General features: G+C 43.8%; 1 protein-coding gene across 9 annotated transcripts in view; it reads left to right on the top strand.

The window, feature by feature from the left end:
- FNDC3A (fibronectin type III domain containing 3A) overlaps positions 1 to 19,701 on the top strand; it is a 199,454-nt gene that overhangs the window by 166,785 nt on the left and 12,968 nt on the right. For all 9 annotated transcript variants that reach the window (XM_032785407.1, XM_032785400.2, XM_075061585.1 and 6 more), the window contains 5 exons: positions 5,441 to 5,559; positions 6,806 to 6,911; positions 7,623 to 7,798; positions 9,099 to 9,212; positions 13,764 to 13,913. In XM_032785407.1, coding sequence (XP_032641298.1) covers positions 5,441 to 5,559; positions 6,806 to 6,911; positions 7,623 to 7,798; positions 9,099 to 9,212; positions 13,764 to 13,913 — 665 coding nt within the window. The remainder of the gene's footprint in view (positions 1 to 5,440; positions 5,560 to 6,805; positions 6,912 to 7,622; positions 7,799 to 9,098; positions 9,213 to 13,763; positions 13,914 to 19,701) is intronic.

The following is a 19,701-nucleotide window of genomic DNA, read 5'->3' on the forward strand; positions in this document are numbered from 1 at the left end:
TTGATAGCTGCTTTCAACTACCTGAAAGGGGGTTCCAAAGAGGATGGATCTAGACTGTTCTCAGTGGTACCAGATGACAGAACAAGGAGTAATGGTCTCAAGTTGCAGTGGGGGAGGCTTAGGTTGGATATTAGGAAAAACATTTTCACTAGGAGGGAGGTGAAGCACTGAAATGGTTACCTAGGGAAGTGGTGGAATCTCTTTCCTTAGAGGTTTTAAGGTCAGGCATGACAAAGCCCTGGCTGGGATGATTTAGTTGGGGATTGATCCTGCTTTGAGCAAGGAGTTGGACTAGATGACCTCCTTAGATCCCTTCCAGCCCTGATATTCTATGATTCTAAGGACACAGGCACTTCCTATGCTTCATGGTGGGATCAGACCACTACCAGTTTGCGGCCCTCCCTTTCAGCCTAGCGACAGCACGGAGGGTGTTTACCAAGTGCATGTCGGTAGTAGCGGCTTACCTCAGCTGTCAGGGTATCCAGATCTACCCATATACCTCAATGACTGGCTAGTCAAAGGTCGATCCAGGTCCCAAGTCCAAAGAGATGTCGTGGTGTTGCAGGCCACGTGCTGATCCCTGGGCCTGCTGGTAAGCAACAAAAAGTCAACGTTAGTTCCAGTACAGAGGATAGAGTTAATCGGAGCAATTCTCAACTCCACCTGCACCAGAGCGTTTCTACCACAGGAAAGGTTCCAAGTGTTGGTGGACCTCATTGCAGGCATCTCCACATTCCCCCTGACCACGGCCAGGGTTTGTCTGTGCCTGTTGGGACACAAGGCAGTATGTAAGTATGTCGTCTGCCATGCCAGGCTCCAGATGTGGCCCTTAAAGCCTGGCTGGCAACCGTCTATTCCCAGTCCAGAGATCACCTGGAAAAAGTCATTACCATCCTGCCAACAATACTTACCTCGCTGCAATGGTGGACTGACCCCAGGGCTGTCTTGCCATTCGACAGCCCTTGTCTCTCCATCAAGTTGATATTGTACGCTTCACACCTAGGCTGGGGAGCACATCTCAGCGAACTCCAGACCCAGGGCACGTGGTCCCCGGAGGAGATGATGCTGCACATAAATGTTAAAGAGCTCAAAGTGGTATGTTTGGCCTGCGGAGTCTTTCTGCTGCACCTGGCAGACAAAGTGGTGAGAGTGCTGACAGACAATACGGCCTCTATGTTCTACATCAACAGGCAAGGGGGAGCATGCTCATCGGCTCTCTGTCAACAGGCTCTCAGAGTATTGGGTTTCTGCATCGAGCACGCGATCCACCTCAGGGTCTGACACCTCCCTGGTGTCAGGAACATGCTGGCAGATCTCCTCAGCAGATCCTTTTTCTCTTATCACGGGTGGTCGCTCGATGTGGAGGTAGCCCGAACACTCTTCCAAAGGTGGGGAACTCCCCAAGTGGACTGTTCACCACAAGAATAACAGGAAATGTCATTGCTTCTGTTCCCTACAGGGTCTGAGCAAGGACTTGCCTAGTACGTGTCTCCCAAGTGTAACCATATTTGAAATACAGATACATAGTCAATATTCACAACTTCAGATACAAAAATTATATATGTACACACATAGGATAATCATATTTAGCAAATCAACTTTTCCAATGACACCTTATGTCAAGGTTTCTTTCCCCACTTTGAACTTTAGAGTACAAAAGTGCGGACCTGCATGAACACTTCTAAGCTTAATTACTAGCTTAGATCTGGTAACACTGCCACCAGCCAGAAATTCAGTGTTTGACTTTCCCCTCCCTGGGTTGCCTTGGGACGCTTCACCAGTTCCCTGGTGAACACAGATTTAAACTCCTTGGATCTTAAAACAAGGAAAATTAATCAGATTTTTAAAAAGAAAGCTTTTAATTAAAGAAAGAAAAAAGTAAAAATTATCTCTGTAAAATCAGGATGGAAAATGCTTTACAGGGTACTCAGATTCATATAGACCAAAGGGACCAGTCTTAGATTCAAAGTTACAGCAAACAGAGGTAAAAATCCTTCCAGCGAAAAGAAACATTCACAAGTTGAGAAAACAAACATAAGACTAATCCGCCTTGCCTGGCTATTACTTACAATTTTGAAACATGAAAGACTGATTCAGAAAGATTTGGAGAGTCTGGATGTACGTTTGGTCCCTCTTAGTCCCAAGAGCGAACAACGAACAAAACAAAAAGCACAAACAAAGACTTCCCTCCACCAAGATTTGAAAGTATCTTGTCCCCCTATTGGTCCTCTGGTCAGGTGTCAGCCAGGTTTACTGAGCTTCTTAACCCTTTACAGGTAAAAGAGACATTAACCCTTAACCATCTGTTTATGACACCTTACGTGACCCATCTTGTACAAAATGCGTCACAATTATGCCGTAATCATATCATAATATGACTAGGATGAATAGGGGGTGTAGTGTCACACTTGGAACTTGTGCTTCAGCGGAATTTCGGTGGCGTTTAAGAGACATCCCACTGTGTCAATGTGGGCATCCACAGCCCATGACACAGATTGCTGAGGACTCCAAAAGGACTCAACTTCCTGGAGGTCTTTGTGCCTTGAACATCATTTATAAAATGTTGTGGTTTGACTCGACCGGATTGCATACTCTAAATAGATAAGAAGTACCTTTGCCTGATATTTTAAGACAGCAATGTGGAGGTTCATCTGCACATTCACAAGACAATATGCCTTGGTCCAAGCCTCCACAGCAGTGGTTCTACAAGCAGCCATTCTACCTCCATTCTTGCACCCTCCTCCTCCTCCTTTATGAGTACTGCTTGTCAGTCACCCACAGTGGAATACACATAGGGACCAGCACTCAAAAAGAATGGGCAGTTGCTTAGCCTTTGTAACTAGAGTTCTTCGAGATGTGGGGTCCCTGTCGGTATTCCACTACCTGCCCTCCTTCTCGTCTGCTTTGGATCATCTCTTATTTGCAGTCAGAAGAGGAACTGGAGAAGCATCAGTCCGCACTGCCCTTTATACCATCAGCAAGGACACAAGGAGACTGAGATTGCAGGCACAGACCAACGGCTACTACTTGCTAGAATTCCTGGTCCTAGGTATATGGAGCGCATGCATACCCACAGTGGAATACAGATCGGGACCACAATCTCATAGACTTTAAGGCCAGAAAAGAGCATCATGATAATCTAGTCTGACCGCCTGTGCAGTGCAGGCCACAGAACCTCACCCACCCACTTCTGTAATTGACTCATAACCTCTAAGTTACTGAAGTCCTCAAATCATGATTTAAAGACTTCAAGTTGCAGAGAATCCACCATTTACACTAATTTAAACCTGTAAGGCACCCATACCCCATGCTGCAGAGGAGGGCGAAAAAAACCCAGGTGGGAAATCTGTCAATCTGCCCTGGGGGGAAATTCTTTCCTGATCCCAAATATGGCAAACAGTTGAGAGCTGAGCATGTGAACAAGACACACCAGCCAGGCACCTCGTAAAGAATTCTCTGTGGTAACTAAGATCCCTTCTCATCTTGTGTCTCATCACCTGTCGCTGGAGGTATTTGCTGCTAGCAGTTGCAGATCAGTCACGTGCCATTGTGGGCAGTCTCATCATACCATCCCCTCCATAAACTTATCAAGCTCAATCTTGAAGCCAGTTAAGTTTTTTGCCCCCACTGCTCCCCTTGGAAGGCTGTTCTAGAACTTCTCTCCTCTGATGGTTGGAAATCTTTGTCTAATTTCAAGCCTAAAACTGTTGATGGCGGTTTATATTCATTTGTTCTTGTGTCCACATTGATGCTTAACTTAAATAACTCCTTCTCCCACCCTGGTATTTACCCTCTGGTATATTTACAGAGAACAATCATATCTCTCTTCAGCCTTCTATTGGTTAGGCTAAACAAGCAAACTCTTTGAGTTTCCTTTCATAAGACAGGTTTTCCATTCCTTGGATCATCCTGGTAACCCTTCTCTACACCTGTTCCAATTTGAATTCATCTTTCTTAAACATGGGAGACCAGAACTGCACACAGTATTCCAGATAAGATCTCACCAGTGCCTTACATAATAGTATAAACGCTCCCCTGACCCTAGTAGAAATACCACACCCTGATGCGTCCTAGGACTACATTAGCCTTTTTTCACAGCTATATCACATTAGCAGCTCATAGTCATCCTGTGATCGACCAATACACTCTAGGTCTGTCTCCTCTTCTGTCACTTCCAACTGATATGTCCCTAGCTTGTAGCAAAAATTCTTGTTGTTAGTCCCTAAGTGCATGACCTTGCATTTTGCACTATTAAATTTCATCCCATTTCTAGTACTCCAGTTTTCAAGGTAATCCAGATCTTCTTATATGATATTCTGGTCCTCCTCAATATTGGCAATACCTCCCAACTTTGTGTCATCCGCAAATTTGATTAGCACCCTTCCACCTTTTGTGCCAAGGTCCATAAGAAAAATATTAAATAAGATAGATCCCAAGACCGATCCCTGAGGAACTCCACTTAATAACCTCCCTCCAGCCTGACAGTTCACCTTTCAATATGACCTGTTGTAGTCTCACCTTTAACCAGTTCCTTCTCCACCTTTCAATTCTCATATTAATCCACATCTCCAATTTAATTAATAATTTCCCATGTGGAACTGTATCAAATGCCTTACTGAAATCCAGGTAGATTAGACCTACTGCATTTCCTTTGTCTAAAAAGCAGTTATATTCTCAAAGAAGGAGGTTAGGTTAGTCTGGCACAATTTACTTTTTGTAAAACCATATTGTATTTTATCGCAATTACTGTTTATCTCTATGTCCTTAATGACTTTCTCTTTCAAAATGTGTTCCAAGACTTTGCATACAATTAAACTAACAGGCCTGTAGTTTCCCAGATCGCCTTTTTTCCCTTTCTTTAAAATAGGAACTATGTTAGCAATTCTCCAATCATAGAGTACAACCCCTGAGTTTACAGATTCATAAAAAATCTCAAAGAACTCCAGTTACAAAGAGTAGGTAACTTTCTTTTATCTTGGGTGCTGCAAGCCCCTTCCTACTGCTCAGGCATCAGGCTGGCTTTATCAGACTAATTTTAGGAAGTATAGACTTGCTGTGTAAAATGAATACATATGATTTAATTAAAGTATCTTTTCCATGGGCTCATCTATTATTTTTCTTCCATCTATTTAGTTATAACATTATTACTAGACCAGTAAGCACATTTAAACTGCTTTATTAAATACAAATTGTACATCTTAGTTAATGAGTACGTCAGATAAGGGAGATATTTCACTTCAGCAAATCTACACAAATTTGTCTAGGAAACTATTGTCATGAGATAATTAGATCATTTCCAGGAAATTCAAATCAAGCTTTGAATTTGTCTGACAAATGACACACACATTTGTTCAGTGAAATTAGGATGTGTGCTGTGTCTGATACTGAAATGCTGAAAATTGTACCTTGGTTCATTGCACACTAATTCTTAACCTTTCAGGAAACAACTGGAATGTAATATACAGTGGAGCTGCTAGGGAACATTTGTGTGATCGACTACATCCAGGCTGCTCTTATCGCTTACGTGTATACTGTACTGGGGACGGAGGGCAGAGTGCGGTAATATTATCTGATATTTTATATATAAATGTGACACTTGTGGAAAACCTCTTTAGCTTTAAGAAAATCTGTTGGTCAAGCTAGGAACATTGACTGCTGTAGAATAATCATACAACCACTATGTAATACAGTATCTATAATTGGGGACTCAAGAAATTTTCAGAATTTTTTTCCCAAAGTTTAGAGTTTCTGCTCCCATTTCTTAGAGAAATAAAATATGAACATTTCTCTGTACAAATGTTTTACTTATTCCAGCTGCTATTCAAATGTACAGAAAACATGACAATATAATTGTGCTACTTTTCTGATATGATTGATTGAAAATAATAAAACTTTCTTAAAGCAGTATCTGTTTAACTCAGCACAGCAATATGAATATTCATTTCTCCAAGAGCCAAATTGTCATTCTAGCACCCAGTCTAAATAGCTGGGCTGAATACATGTGAAGGTGGGGCAGGGAATGAATGTTTCCTCATGCCACAGAATAGTGCGCTGCAGTCACCTCTGATCCCTGTGCAACAGTGTACATTGGCAGATCGACACAACCTCTGATCCTCTAGCCTGCCCTTGCCTGAGCATATGCAGGGAACCCTTGTGGAATGGGACTCCGTGCTACACAAGGGGTATGCTGTGCATTCCTGTGCACATCCCCAAATTGGAGGTGGATATTTACTGCATATTTAATTATAAAAAGCAGTGCAAAAGTGGACAATTCAACTTTGCTGTCAAAAAAAGCATTGCTACCTTTTGGTAACAATTTTTACTTATCTTCTCTCTCAGGCCTTGTTTACAGCAAAACCTCTACCGGGATAGTTAAAGTGGTACAACCTCTAGTATGGACACAGTTTATAACCATATAAAAATGTTTATACTAATGCAGCTTATTCCCCTATGGGATGGGGAATAAGCTATACTTGTGCAAGGCACCTTTATACTGGCCTACCTGTATTTACACTAGGTTTGTACCAGTATAACCATATCAATTAAAAATCACATCCCTAATTGACATAGTTACAGCAGTGCAAAAATTGTATGTATTTCCTACTGTCCCTGGTTATTGATCTCTTTTTATAGATCTTCTCCTAAACTGGGATCTGCATGGAAATATTTATCAATATTTTACCTCACTGATTTTTATGACATTTATGATATTTATTTGTAGTTCAAAGTATTCTCATTTTCTTTATGAAGTAAGGTCAAAATGCATCTGATTATATTATGGCTTTTGTCAATTTTTCCTTTACAGGCATCTGATTCTTTATTGGTGCAGACACCAGCAGTGCTTCCTGGTCCAGGCCAACCTCCCAGACTACAGGGTAGACCAAGAGCAAAAGAAATTCAGCTGAGATGGGGTAATTGTTATTATGTCTGTCATCTAAGGCCAAGTGTATGCTAGGAGTGCTTTACCAATGTCGGTATATCAGTGTAGTATGCCAGCCAAGTTCTCCAAGTGTGGATGCAGCTATATCAACAAAGGTGTGTTTTGTACTAGTATAGTAAAGCCACCCCCCACGAGTAAAACAAACTGTAGAGGTAAAAGTACAGCTTTGCCAGTATAGCTGCATCTACACTAATGACTTCTGTCAGCACAACTGTGTCAGTCAGAGATCACACCTCTTCACACCCCTGACTGACATAGCAAAGCTGGCAGAAGTCTATAGTGTAGATCAGGGGTCGGCAACCTCTGGCACGTGGCTCGCCAGGGTAAGCACCCTGGTGGGCTGGGCCAGTTTGTTTACCTGCTGTGTCAGCTGGTTTGTCTAACCGCGGCTCCCACTGGCTGTGGTTCACCGTCCCAGGCCAATGGGGGCAGCGGGAAGTGGCGAGGGATGCAGTTTCCTGCCGCCCCCATTGGCCTGGGACTGCAAACCGCGGCCACTGGGAGCCACGGTTAGTCGAACGTGCCAACGCAGCAGGTAAACAAACTGGCCCGGCCCACCAGGGTGCTTACCCGGGCAAGCTGCATGTCAGAGGTTGTTGACCTCTGGTGTAGATGTAGCCTGAGAAATCAAAATGTGTTGATATATTTTTAAAACCATATAATCCTTTTCCCTGTTTTTTAGGACCACCTCAAGCAGATGGTGGATCACCTATTACCTGTTATGGTCTGGAAATGTCTTCTGTGGAAACAGATGAACACAGAGAGGTTTATCAAGGCTCTGATGTTGAATGCACCGTAAGCAACCTTCTTCCTGGAAAGACATACAGCTTTAGGCTGCGAGCAGCTAACAAAGCTGGGGTAAGGAGGCAGTCTGAAATCAAATGAGTTACATAGAGTGCAGTCATTTTTATGCATATTGTTATTTTCAAAAGTTTTAGATACACTTATACCCCGATATAAAGCGATCCCATATAACACAAATATGGATATAACATGGTAAAGTAGTGCTCGGGGAGGGGGGGGACCTGCGCACTCCAGTGGATCAAAGCAAGTTCGATATAACGCGATTTCACTTACAACACGGTAAAATTTTTTGGCTCCCGAGGACAGCATTATATCCAGGTAGAAGTATATTAAGAAGTTTTGTCATTCAAATTCTTAATGTAGATTTAATTGGTTCCAATGATTTGCTGCAGCACTGTAGTACCCAACAGTTAAAGACCAATTTGAATAAGCCTGGATTGTTTGGATGAAGGAAAGAGCAAACATCTGATTACTACTTAAATCTAAATGATAATGATGATATAACATTTATTCAAAGCACTGTACAAACTTTAATAAATTATCATAACACCTCTGTGAAGTAAGTAGATAAATGATTTTATATACTTTAGTTTTGCACATTGATTGTTGTGGGTGCATTCCACAGCTGAAGGCTTTCTGGAGCACAGCAACTAGCATTTTCTTCTTTTCTGTTTTTTATCTATTAGTATGTACTTCACAAAGTGTAAGAAAAAGTTCTCTGGTTCCTTATATTTTGAACGTTAACCTTACATTAACTGCTTTAAAATTAACTATTGCTTTAAAATATTTGATTTTATTAAATAGCCAATACCCTGATTTAAAAGTAAAATGAGTGGGCATCTCAATTCAGTTAATGTACAGAAGTCCAGCTCACAGAAACCTTTATTACAATTGTCACTAGTTGTCAATATTGGCGAGAAGCGAAGGGCAGAATAGTCATGAATGCTAAATTACTTTCTAACATCCAGAGGAAGAATTGTAGTTGTAGCCTATTATTTGGAGTCTTCTGTTTCATTTAGATTTAAATAAATATACAGTTGTACAATATTCTCTTATAGGTTAGCTGTCATATATAGCCTCGCAACTGTGACTTACAAAGTCATGTGCTCTTCTAAGTTACAGAATGTAAATTGTCATGTTTATTCTCACTACATCTCCAATAGAGGAAGAATACTATAGTAGTTCTGAAGAATGCTCAAACATTAAAATGAACCCTGAAGTCATGACAAGTCATCTTACAAATTACAGTCACACAATATTTGATGCTATCAAACACTAACAGTATATACACCTACTGTGGGCAAAACTTCTGTTTAAAAACATGGTAGTAATTATGTCAACCTATTTTTAATAGTTTGGACCCTATTCAGAAAAATGTGAAATTACTACAGCTCCTGGACCACCGGATCAGTGCAAACCCCCTCAAGTGACCTGTAGATCAGCAACATGTGCACAGGTGTACTGGGAGGTAGGAATATTTGTTTTGCTGTGTATTTTAGGCTTATTTTATGTCTTGAGGTTGTTACCTTTTACATTCTTTTGTCAATTTTAAAAAGCCTAAACTGTAGCTAAGACAACATTTAAAAAAAAACAAAACAGAAACAAGCTGCCTGATTATGGGTTATCTTTACATTGAAACTTAAACACAGAATTTGAAAGTCCTCAAAGCATCATTTGCCATTTCCTTTATACAATATTTGTAGCTAAATGATCTACGCATATTCAAACTTCAACACACAATATCCTCTTGTTCATTTGTTTTTCTTATGGGTTTTTCCACTAGTGCTACACTGTGAGTATGAATTTGATGCAGATTCTTTTTAATTTTTTTAAGACCATTTGTTTCTTCCTTTGCAGAAAACTCAGATAGCCACACAATACAAATGATGGTTTTACACTCACCACTTTTCTAAGCTGATTTGTACTTTATATCATCACATCAGTAATAACGTAGCAAAGGGTCTATCTGTTAACCTCTCAGTTTTCAGGTGCATGATTTTTAGTAAGCAAAATAAATCTCATCAAGACTAAATTTGAAAAAGATTGTCACTGCAGGATTGGGGAGGACTCTTCACTTTTTTAAAAATTGCTTACTATGGGATGTGGAGTTAGCATTGTAGATGAATGCAGAAAGGCTGAAGATTTTTCAGATGCATTTTTGCATCTATAAAATGTTCACTTTTAAAAAGCAAATATATATATATATATATATATATATATATATATATATATATATATATATAAAAATATATACTTTTGCACAAGCTCACATGGAAAGTTCATATCATGTAACATGGTCTCAGTGAGCATAAAAAACAAATTAAGTGTTGAATGGAATCCCACATTACAAGAGAAAGCTGCTAGAAACCTTTATATTTAGGCTGCCTAACACTTTTCATGAAAAAGAGTTTTGAAACTTTTTTTAAAAAGAATCTCTAATACTTTCATTGTTTGCAACAGGACTTTAAAATTCAGCAGGACGAAAGTCTTGGGGCCAGAGAATCACCATTCTCTTCTGTCATTTGCATTGTCAGCAAAATTTTGGCAGCATATCAAAATAATAACTGCATAAGAACATTGTAATCTAAGATGCCCACACTGCACTGGGAACAATGCAGCAGCAGCATGTTTCCCTATGGACTCAGGGAGCAGGCATCCTCTTCAGGAGAGAGTACCCCCCGTCTCCGACAACCTTTGCTGGACCTAGGGCATGGCCCCAGTGGGGAATGAGCTCCTCAGATATCATGGGAGAGGAGGGGAGGAAAGAGCCAGATTGACTATCCCTGAACCCGGCATGTGGCCTCTTTCCTACTTCCACACTCCAGGGATAATGGCCTTCTGTTGCATCCTAGCGTACTAAAGGAGTTGGTGGATGTGACTGCAGAGCCATTGGCCATTATCTTTGAAAACTCATGGCGACTGGGGGAAGTCCCAGATGACTGGAAAAAGACTAATGTAGTGTCCATCTTTAAAAAAGGGAAGAAGAAGGATCCGGGGAACTACAGGCCAGTCAGCCTCACCTCAGTCCCTGGAAAAATCATGGAGCAGGTCCTCAAGGAATCAATTTTGAAGCGCTTAGAGGAGAGGAAAGTGATCAGGAACAGTCAGCATGGATTCACCAAGGGCAAGTCATGCCTGACTAACCTAATTGCTTTCTATGACGAGATAACTGGCTCTGTGGATGAAGGGAAAGCAGTGGACATGTTATTCTTTGACTTTAGCAAAGCTTTTGACACGGTCTCCTACAGTATTCTTGCCAGCAAGTTAAAGAAATATGGGCTGGATGAATGAACTGTAAGGTGGATAGAAAGCTGGCTAGATCATCAGTCTCAATGGGTACTGATCAATGGCTCCATATCTAGTTGGCAGCCAGTATCAAGCGGAGTGCCTCAAGGGTCAGTCCTGGGGCTGGTTTCGTTCAATATCTTCATTAATGATCTGGAGGATGGCGTGGACAGCACCCTCAGCAAGTTTGCAGATGACACTAAACTGGGAGGAGTGGTAGATAAGTTGGAAGGTAGGGATAGGATACAAAGGGACCTAGACAAATTAGAGGATTGAGCCAAAAGAAATCTGATGAGGTTCAACAAGGACAAGTGCAGAGTCCCGCACTTAGGAAGTAAGAATCCCATGCACTGCTGCAGACTAGGGACCGAGTGGGTAGACAGCAGTTCTGCAGAAAAGGACCTAGGGGTTACAGTGGACAAGAAGCTGGATATGAGTCAAGAGTGTGCCCTTGTTGCCAAGAAGGCTAACGGCATTTTGGGCTGTATAAGTAGGGGCATTGCCAGCAGATTGAGGTACGTAATCATTTCCCTCTATTCAGCATTGGTGAGGCCTCATCTGGAGTACTGTATCCAGTTTTGGGCCCCACATTACAAAAAGGATGTGGAAAAATTGGAAAGAGTGCAGCGGAGGGCAACAAAAATGATTAGAGGGCTGGATCACATGACTTATGAGGAGAGGCTGAGGGAACTGGGATTATTTAGTCTACAGAAGAGAAGAATGAGGGAGGATTTGATAGCTGCTTACAACCACCTGTAAGGGGATTCCAAAGAGGATGGATCTAGGCTGTTCTCAGTGGTACCTGATGACAGAACAAGGAGTAATGGTCTCAAGTTGCAGTGGGGGAGGTTTAGGTTGGATATTAGGAAAAACTTTTTCACTAGGAGGGTGGTTAAGCACTTTAATGGGTTAACTAGGGAGGTGGTGGAATCTCCTTCCTTAGGGGTTTTTAACGTCAGGCTTGACAAAGCCCTGGCTGGGATGGCTTAGTTGGGGATTGGTCCTGCTTTGAGTAGGGGGTCGGATTAGGTGACCTCCTTAGATCCCTTCCAACCCTGATATTCTATGATTCTTCTGACAGCTAATGTCATTAAGTCTTCTTCTAGTGCTTGCTCATGTCAGTTCCATTCTAGGTGTGCAAGTCCATGGGTGTAATCGTCAGAGATTTTTGCCTTAGCGGTATCCATAGAGTAGGCAGTGGCGCCCCCTTGAGTGCCGCACTCATACGCCTGTATATCAGGCGTCACTAGCCCTATGCCCTCTCAGTTCCTTCTTACTGCTGTGAATGCTTCACAGGAGAACTCTGTTCTGTCCATGCTTCTGCCACAGTCTTCCTATATGATTTCAAATAAGTCATTTAAACCAACATTTTAATTGTGTGTTCCTCATTTACTGGTGCCCAAGTTATGATACCCGCAGACTGAGACACAGAAGTGCTGAGCATTCACAAATGCAACCAATGATATTGGGAGCTGTGGATGCTCAGCCCCTGTGTCAGCAAGGCAATTTGGTCTGCAGGATTGTGCATAGCACTGGGAATCAGGAGGTCCTGAGTTTTAATCCTGGCCCTGCCACTGAATCGCTGTGTGGTCTCAGCCAAGCCTCTTTGCCTTGATTTCCCCATCTATAAAATGGGAAAAGTAATTCTGTCATCTTGTAGTTGAGATAAATTAATTAATGGCTGTGCAACACAGATACAATTATAAGTACCGTGATCAAAAATACCATGAGAGAAATAATTCTGTGTTGCTCATAGGCTTTGAACACTGTGGACTAAGTAAGGCATGGAGCCACTAACTGAAAAATGAGAATAAAGATATTTGGACAGCTGCCTTATTCCTCGATTCTCCATTCTGTGTCCTGAATGAGCAGGGGTCCTCTAGAAACAGTAGTATATAATTATATATTTAAATACTGTATTGTGATGCATACACACAAGGGAGAAGAATTAAAGTTTACATAGCCAACCTAGTTTCTGGTGCATCCTAACTTTATAGTGTTTGACTTTGCAACCTAAATGTGTTTTAACAATTTTAATGTAATCTATAAAATAGTCCAGAATATGCCACAATTTATTGTAAATTATAGAAGAGAGAGATTTCTGCCAATCATAGCTACAGGACATCAAACATAATTCTCTCAAATGTTGTTTATGTTCAATCACATTCCTTTTTCATATAGTCCACTTCTTAAACTAATGATTCTTTTTTAAAAAAAAATGCCCTGGAGCAATGATTCATAATAGCATATCCTCAGTGAGAAGCAGTCTCTTAGACTGGTAAGTCCTCCATGAGAGAAGAGAATAATTTTTATTTCATTATTTGTAATCTAGTCCTTTAAGAGAAATCACTTTGAAGTATATCCTCATTTAATAGATTTTATGATTATCACTTAGTGTCACTTCAGTATTTAAGCAACTGAAAAAGAAGTTACTGCTCAACATATAATACTCTGCTACCATGAACATTATCCATTAGTATTTTAATGTGCTCAAGACCAATAAAATAATGCAGTATTTTGCATGTACTGTAATAAACTGGAGATTGCTAACACTACCATAGGGTGACTCTCCTGTGGAAATGCAGTTTCTACAGCTTTCTGGCCTACTTTTATGGCTTAAAATGCTACATTCATTATCTTACTGTTTTATAGAGAAGGTAGTGAAGATTTGGTGAGTTTGGTCTGATTTTTAGATAATGAATTTAAGTCCTATTTATTTCTGTTAACTTTAAAGGTCCCAGTAAATAATGGAGCCGACATCACAGAATACCGTTTGGAGTGGGGCAGTGTGGAAGGATGCATGCAGATCTGTTACTGTGGGACTGGACTCAATTATGAAATGAAAGGACTTTTGCCTGCAACTATATATTACTGCAGGGTTCAGGTAAAGAGGAAGACCTTCTGTTGGTATCCTGCTATTCACAGTTCCCAGTGTTTCCATGAATATTGATTTTACTTTCTCAGGGAAGGAGAGCATCAAAGTGGAGCGGAGAGAAACGGTCCCATAATTGGGACCCTCTCTCCAGATGATGTCATAGTATCCTCTCACACTGAGGATACCTCTCTGGGGAAGGGAATCCTAGTTATTAGGAAGAGACAAGTAATAATAATAGGGGATTCAATCATTAGAAATATAGATATGGGTTTGTGATGGTGAATTGTCTGCCTGATGTGAATGTTGCAGATCTCTCAAGACATCTAGACAGATTTATGTGCAGTGCTGAGGAGAGCCAGTGGTCGTGGTACATGTAGGTACCAATGACATAGGGAAAGGTAGCAAAGAGGTCCTGGAGGCCAAAGTAGGTTGCTATGTAAGAGATTGAAGTCCAGGACCTCCATGGTAGCATTCTCTGAAATGCTTCTAGTTCCATGCGAAGAGTCAGTAAGACAGGCAGAACTGCAGGTGGTTCTTCGAGTGCTTGCTCATATCGATTCCAGTTAGGTGTGTGCGTGCCATGTGCACAGTCATTGGAAGGTTTTTGCACTAGCAGCATGCATCAGGTTAGCTGTGGAGCCCCCTGGAGTGGCCCCTCCATGGCGGTGAATATCGGACCCTGCCGACCTGGCGCCTCCTCAGTTCCTTCTTACTGCCAGTGACGATTGTTGGAACTGTGGTTGCTTGCTCTCGCAAGCTCTCCCCTAGTTCTAGTCTCAGCTAGTTTAGTGTGTAAATAGTTTTTTAAAAGTTCTTAGATAGTGTTAGTTGTAGGAGTGGGAGCGCTCCTCTACCCCAATTTTCCTGTTCCCCTCTGGGGTTGGGGCATGCCTCGATCCCAAGATTTTAAGCCTTGCAGAACCTACCATAAGCCCATGCCAACGGCCAACCCCCATGGCTCTTGCCTCAAGTGTTTGGGGGAGACACACCAAATAGACCGGTGAAAAATCTGCAAGGGGCTCCATCCCAGGACAAAGAAGGAGCAGGACTTCAGGCTGAAACAACAACTAACAGAGGCAGCCCTTTGTCCGCAACTGGCTAAGGGCTGACAGGATCTGGCACCAAGCTCCTCCATGCAGAGTGCCCCGGCCTCCGTATATGAGACAGTGGAGAGGAAGGACTCTGGCCCTCAGCACTGGCACTCCTTGGCACCAAAGTCAGTGGAGGATCTCCCTGGCACTGCTCTTATTCCTTGGTGCCGCATAAGCAGCACCGGAAAATGGACATGGGGCGTTCGCCCATGCCAAGAACCACTGCATCCGATAGCGCTGCCAGAATGCATCCAACGGAGGAGCACCTGATGCCTACGGCAGAGGAGATGGCTCTGTTGACTTTGGCCCCACCCCACAGGGGGAGCTGTTGAGTCCGGTACCTCTGGACTCTCCTGATCAAGAGTGCCAGGTGGAGGACATAGAACTCCCATCCAACCGGGACACCTTTGAGGCTGCTCAGAACTTAATTGCCATGACAGCTCCTCGGTCCCCAGCCTGTCGGGATAAGGCTTCCGGTGTTTCAGCACAAGGCATCTTCTAGAGGCAAGCCGTCAATGCTGAGGAGATCACCATCTCCCGGGCTTCGCTCCCTGTGCCATTGCTCCCCACAAGAGTCCCCAACTCAGTCTTCGAGGCACTGGTCACCACCGACAACGCGGCACCTGTCCCTTGCACCGCTCTGAGTCGCAGTGCTGCTCTACATCCCTGCACCGCTTTCCATCCTGGCACCACTCATTACAGCACTGTTCCCCTTCGCAGCACCACTCCCCAGCGCCGTACTCATGGCATCAATCCCCAGCACTGCTCCGCTCAGCACCACTGTGGCCTTTGCGCTCCAGGTCCACATTGTCGGAGGCAGAGTCCCACTATTCGCGGCACAGCTGGCACAGGTCAGGCCGCCACAAGCAGGATGTGGGTGCAGTGCCATAGCAGGTGCAGTGGCAGGGGCCCTTTTGGACTCTGAGGGCCTACCACCAGACCCAGGGCACTCACTCCAGGGGCCCCCACTCAATGGTATTGGAACCACGAATGGCCCCAGCAGCTGTGGCTTGTCCCACCCCTCGAGGCTCCAAGACTATATCGGTGCGGGCCGCACAGCTGCCTCCCAATCCTGTGCCCACCACCAGCACCAAACCTGCAGTCGTCGCAGAGGAGCCTGGCACCAAGCAGGACGTCTCCAGGGCTCCAGATGGCCAGCAGGGCCCTGTGTCCCCCCAGCATCGCCTTCGCCCTCCCCAGACAAAGCAGTAGCGGGGTCTTCCTCCTCCAGCCCGCCCCCAGTTGACAGTCAGGCACACCAGGACCTGCTGTGCAGAGTGGCTCACAACATGGGGCTGCAAGCCAAGGAGGTTGTCGAGCCAGAGGACCAGATGGTGGACATCCTGGCTTTGGAGGGGTCATCGAGGGTGGCTTTGTCCCTCATTAAGACGATTCAGGCTAACACTAAAATCCTGCCTCCATTCCCCCAACTGCAAAGGGAGTGGAAAGAAAGTATTTCATCCCCTCTAAGGGGTACGTTGATGGTGGCCGCGGTAAACAAGGATGAAAGGCAGGGGCAGCAGGGTCCGAACCCAAAGTCTAAGGACTCTAAAAAGCTGGCTCTATTCGGCCAGAAGGTCTACTGGACCAGGGGGCTCCAGCTCAAGATTGCCAACCAGCAGGCAATCCTGAGTAGGTACAACTTTAACTCCTGGAGCTCCATGTTAAAGTTCTAGGAGTTACTACCCAGGGAGTCCAGGGAAGAGTTTGGGGCCATAGTGAATGAGGGCAAGGCAGTGGCATGGACCTTGTTGCAAGCCTCATTGGATGCTGCAGACATGAGGAGAAGCTCATGGTGTCTGGGCTTCCCCCAGAAGTGCAACAAACTCTGCAGGACCTGCCGTTCGATGATATGGGCCTGTCTGTGGAGCAAACAGACTCCAGGCTTCACAGCCTAAAAGATTCTCGGGGAACGATGAAATCACTGAGCATACATACACCGGACACTCACTTAAAATATTTTAAGCCCCAACCCCAACAGCATTTCTACCCTCCCCAGCCTAGGCAGGGATTCTCGAGGAAGTGTGGCAAGAATGGCAGGCGCAAGCCTTCCCAGCCCCTGCCTAGTCTAGGCCAAGGCCAGGCACGGTCTTCACTAGGCACTAAACAGGCCTTATGAAGGGGTGTCCGAGGACAGTGCACCAGTCAATGGACCGGATCCTCATCCCTGTTTCCTGCACCATCTGTCTCACTTTTACCGTGCTTGGTCACAAATAACATCAGATCACTGGGGCCTTCATACGGTAGAATTGGGATATTCTCTTCAGTTCTGCTCCTCCCCCCTCACCCCCGTTCCCCATCCCTCTTCAGGGACCCTTCTCACGACCATCTCCTTATGCAGGAGATTCGAACGCTCCTCACCTCAGGGGCAATGGAGGAGGTTCCTCAGGAACCATGGGGCAAGAGATTCTGCTCCCGTTATTTCCTCATCCCCAAGGCCAAGGAGGGTCTCAGACCCATCCTCAACCTGTGAGGCCTCAACAGCTTCATGAAAAAGCTGAAGTTTTGCATGGTCTCCCTAAGTTTGATCATCACCTCTCTAGATCCAGGAGACTGGTATGCTGCCCTCAACCTCAAGGATGTGTACTTCCACATCTCAATACATCCTGTCCACAGACATTTCCTCATGTTTGTGGTCTACAACAAACATTACCAATTCACGGTCCTCCCTTTCAGCCTATCCACAGCCCCACGAGTGTTCACCAAGTGCATGTCGGTCGTGGCCATCTTCCTGAATTGGAGGCAAGTGCAGATATATCCATACCTTGACAAATGGCTGCTTAGGGGACATTTCAGGGATCAAGTGGAGGCTCAGGTCCACTTTGTGAGATCCACCTTCGACAGGTTGGGATTCCTCCTCAACGAACACAAATCAACCCTATCACCGACTCAAAGGATAGAGTTTATCAGCTCAGTTTCTTGGACAAGCAATGACGGCCATCATTCAGAGTCTCAGACGGTATCCTATGACCACAGCAAGGGGTTGCTTGAGGCTCCGTGGCCACATGGCAGCATGTACTTATGTGGTATAGCATGCCAGGCTGAGGCTCATGCTTCTACAAGCTTGGTTAGTGTCAGCCTACCATCCGAGGCGAGACCACCTGGACACAGTGGTCCCTCTGCTGGTGGCTCAACCCACAGGAGGTGTACGAGGGAGTCCTCTTCGACAAACCCCAGCCCTCTCTGTCTCTAGTAACAGTTGCGTCAGTGATGGGGTGCTCACCTGAGAGGACTATGGACGCAAGGCCTCTGGTAACAGGATGAGTTCTTGCTCCACATCAACATCAAGGAGTTGAGGGTGGTCTGACGAGCATGCCAAACCTTCCAAGCCCAATTGCAAGGGAATTGTGTGGGAGTCATGACAGCTAACACAACTGCAATGTTTTACACAAAAAAGCAGGGTGGGGCTTGTTCCTCTCCCCTATGTCGGGAAGCCCTCGACAGTTATAGACTGGTAAGCTTAACTTCAGTACCAAGCAAATTGGTTGAAACTGTAGTGAAGAATAGAATTATCAAACGCATAGATGAACACCATTTGTTGGGGAAAAGTCAACATGGCTTTTGTAAAGGGAAATGATGCCTCACCAATCTATTAGAATTCTTTGAGAGGATCAACAAACGTGGACAAGGGTGATCCAGTAGATATAGTGTACTTGGACTTTCAGAAAGCCTTTGACAAGATCCCTTACAGAGGGCTCTTAAGCAAAGTAAGCAGTCATGGGATAAAAGGGACCTCCTCTCATGGATAAGTAACTGTTAAAAGTTAGAAAACGATGGGTAGGAATAAATGGTCAGTTTTCACAATGGATAGGGATAAATAGTGGTGTCCCCCAGGGATCTGTACTGGGATCAGTGCTGGTCAACATATTCATACATGATCTGGAAAAAGGGGAAACAGTGAGGTGGCAAATTTGCAGGCAATGCAAAATTACTCAACATAGTTACATTCAAATCAGACTGCGAAGAGTTACAAAGCAATCTTACAAAACTGGGGGACTGAGCAACAAAATGGCAGATAAAATTCAATGTTGATAAGTGCAAAGTAATGCACATTGGAAAACATAATCCCAACTATACATACAATATGATGGAGTCTAAATTAGCTCTTACCACTCAAGAAAAAGAGATCTCAGAATCATTGTGGATAGTTCTCTGAAAATATCCACTCAGTGTGCAGTGGTAGTCAAAAAAGCCAATAGAATATTAGGAACCATTAGGAAAAGGATAGATAATAAGACAGAAAATACCATAATGCCTCTGTGTGTATACCCACACCTTGAATACTGCATGCAGTTCTGGTCACCCCATCTCAAAAAAGATATATTAGAATTTGAAAAGATACAGAGAAGGGCAACAAAAATGATTAAGGGGAGGGAAGAGTAAGAGGAGAGATTAAAAAGACTAGGACTTTTCAGATTGGAAAAGAGATGACTAAGAGGGGATATGATAGAGCTCCATAAAATAGCGACCAGTGTGGAGAAAGTGAATGAGGAAATATTTACTCCTTCACATAACACAAGAAGCCAGGGGTCACCTAATGAAATTAATAGGCAGCAAGTTTCAAACAGACATAAGGAAGTACTTCTTCACACAGAACACAGTTCGCCTGTGGAACTCATTTTCTGGGGACGTGGTGAAAGCCAAACTGTAACGGGGATCAAAAGAGAATTAGATAAGTTTGTGGAGAGTAGATCCATCGAACGGCT

The sequence above is a fragment of the Chelonoidis abingdonii genome, chromosome 1 (assembly GCF_003597395.2).
Source record: "Chelonoidis abingdonii isolate Lonesome George chromosome 1, CheloAbing_2.0, whole genome shotgun sequence".
In the NCBI taxonomy this organism is placed as follows: Eukaryota; Metazoa; Chordata; order Testudines; family Testudinidae; genus Chelonoidis; species Chelonoidis abingdonii.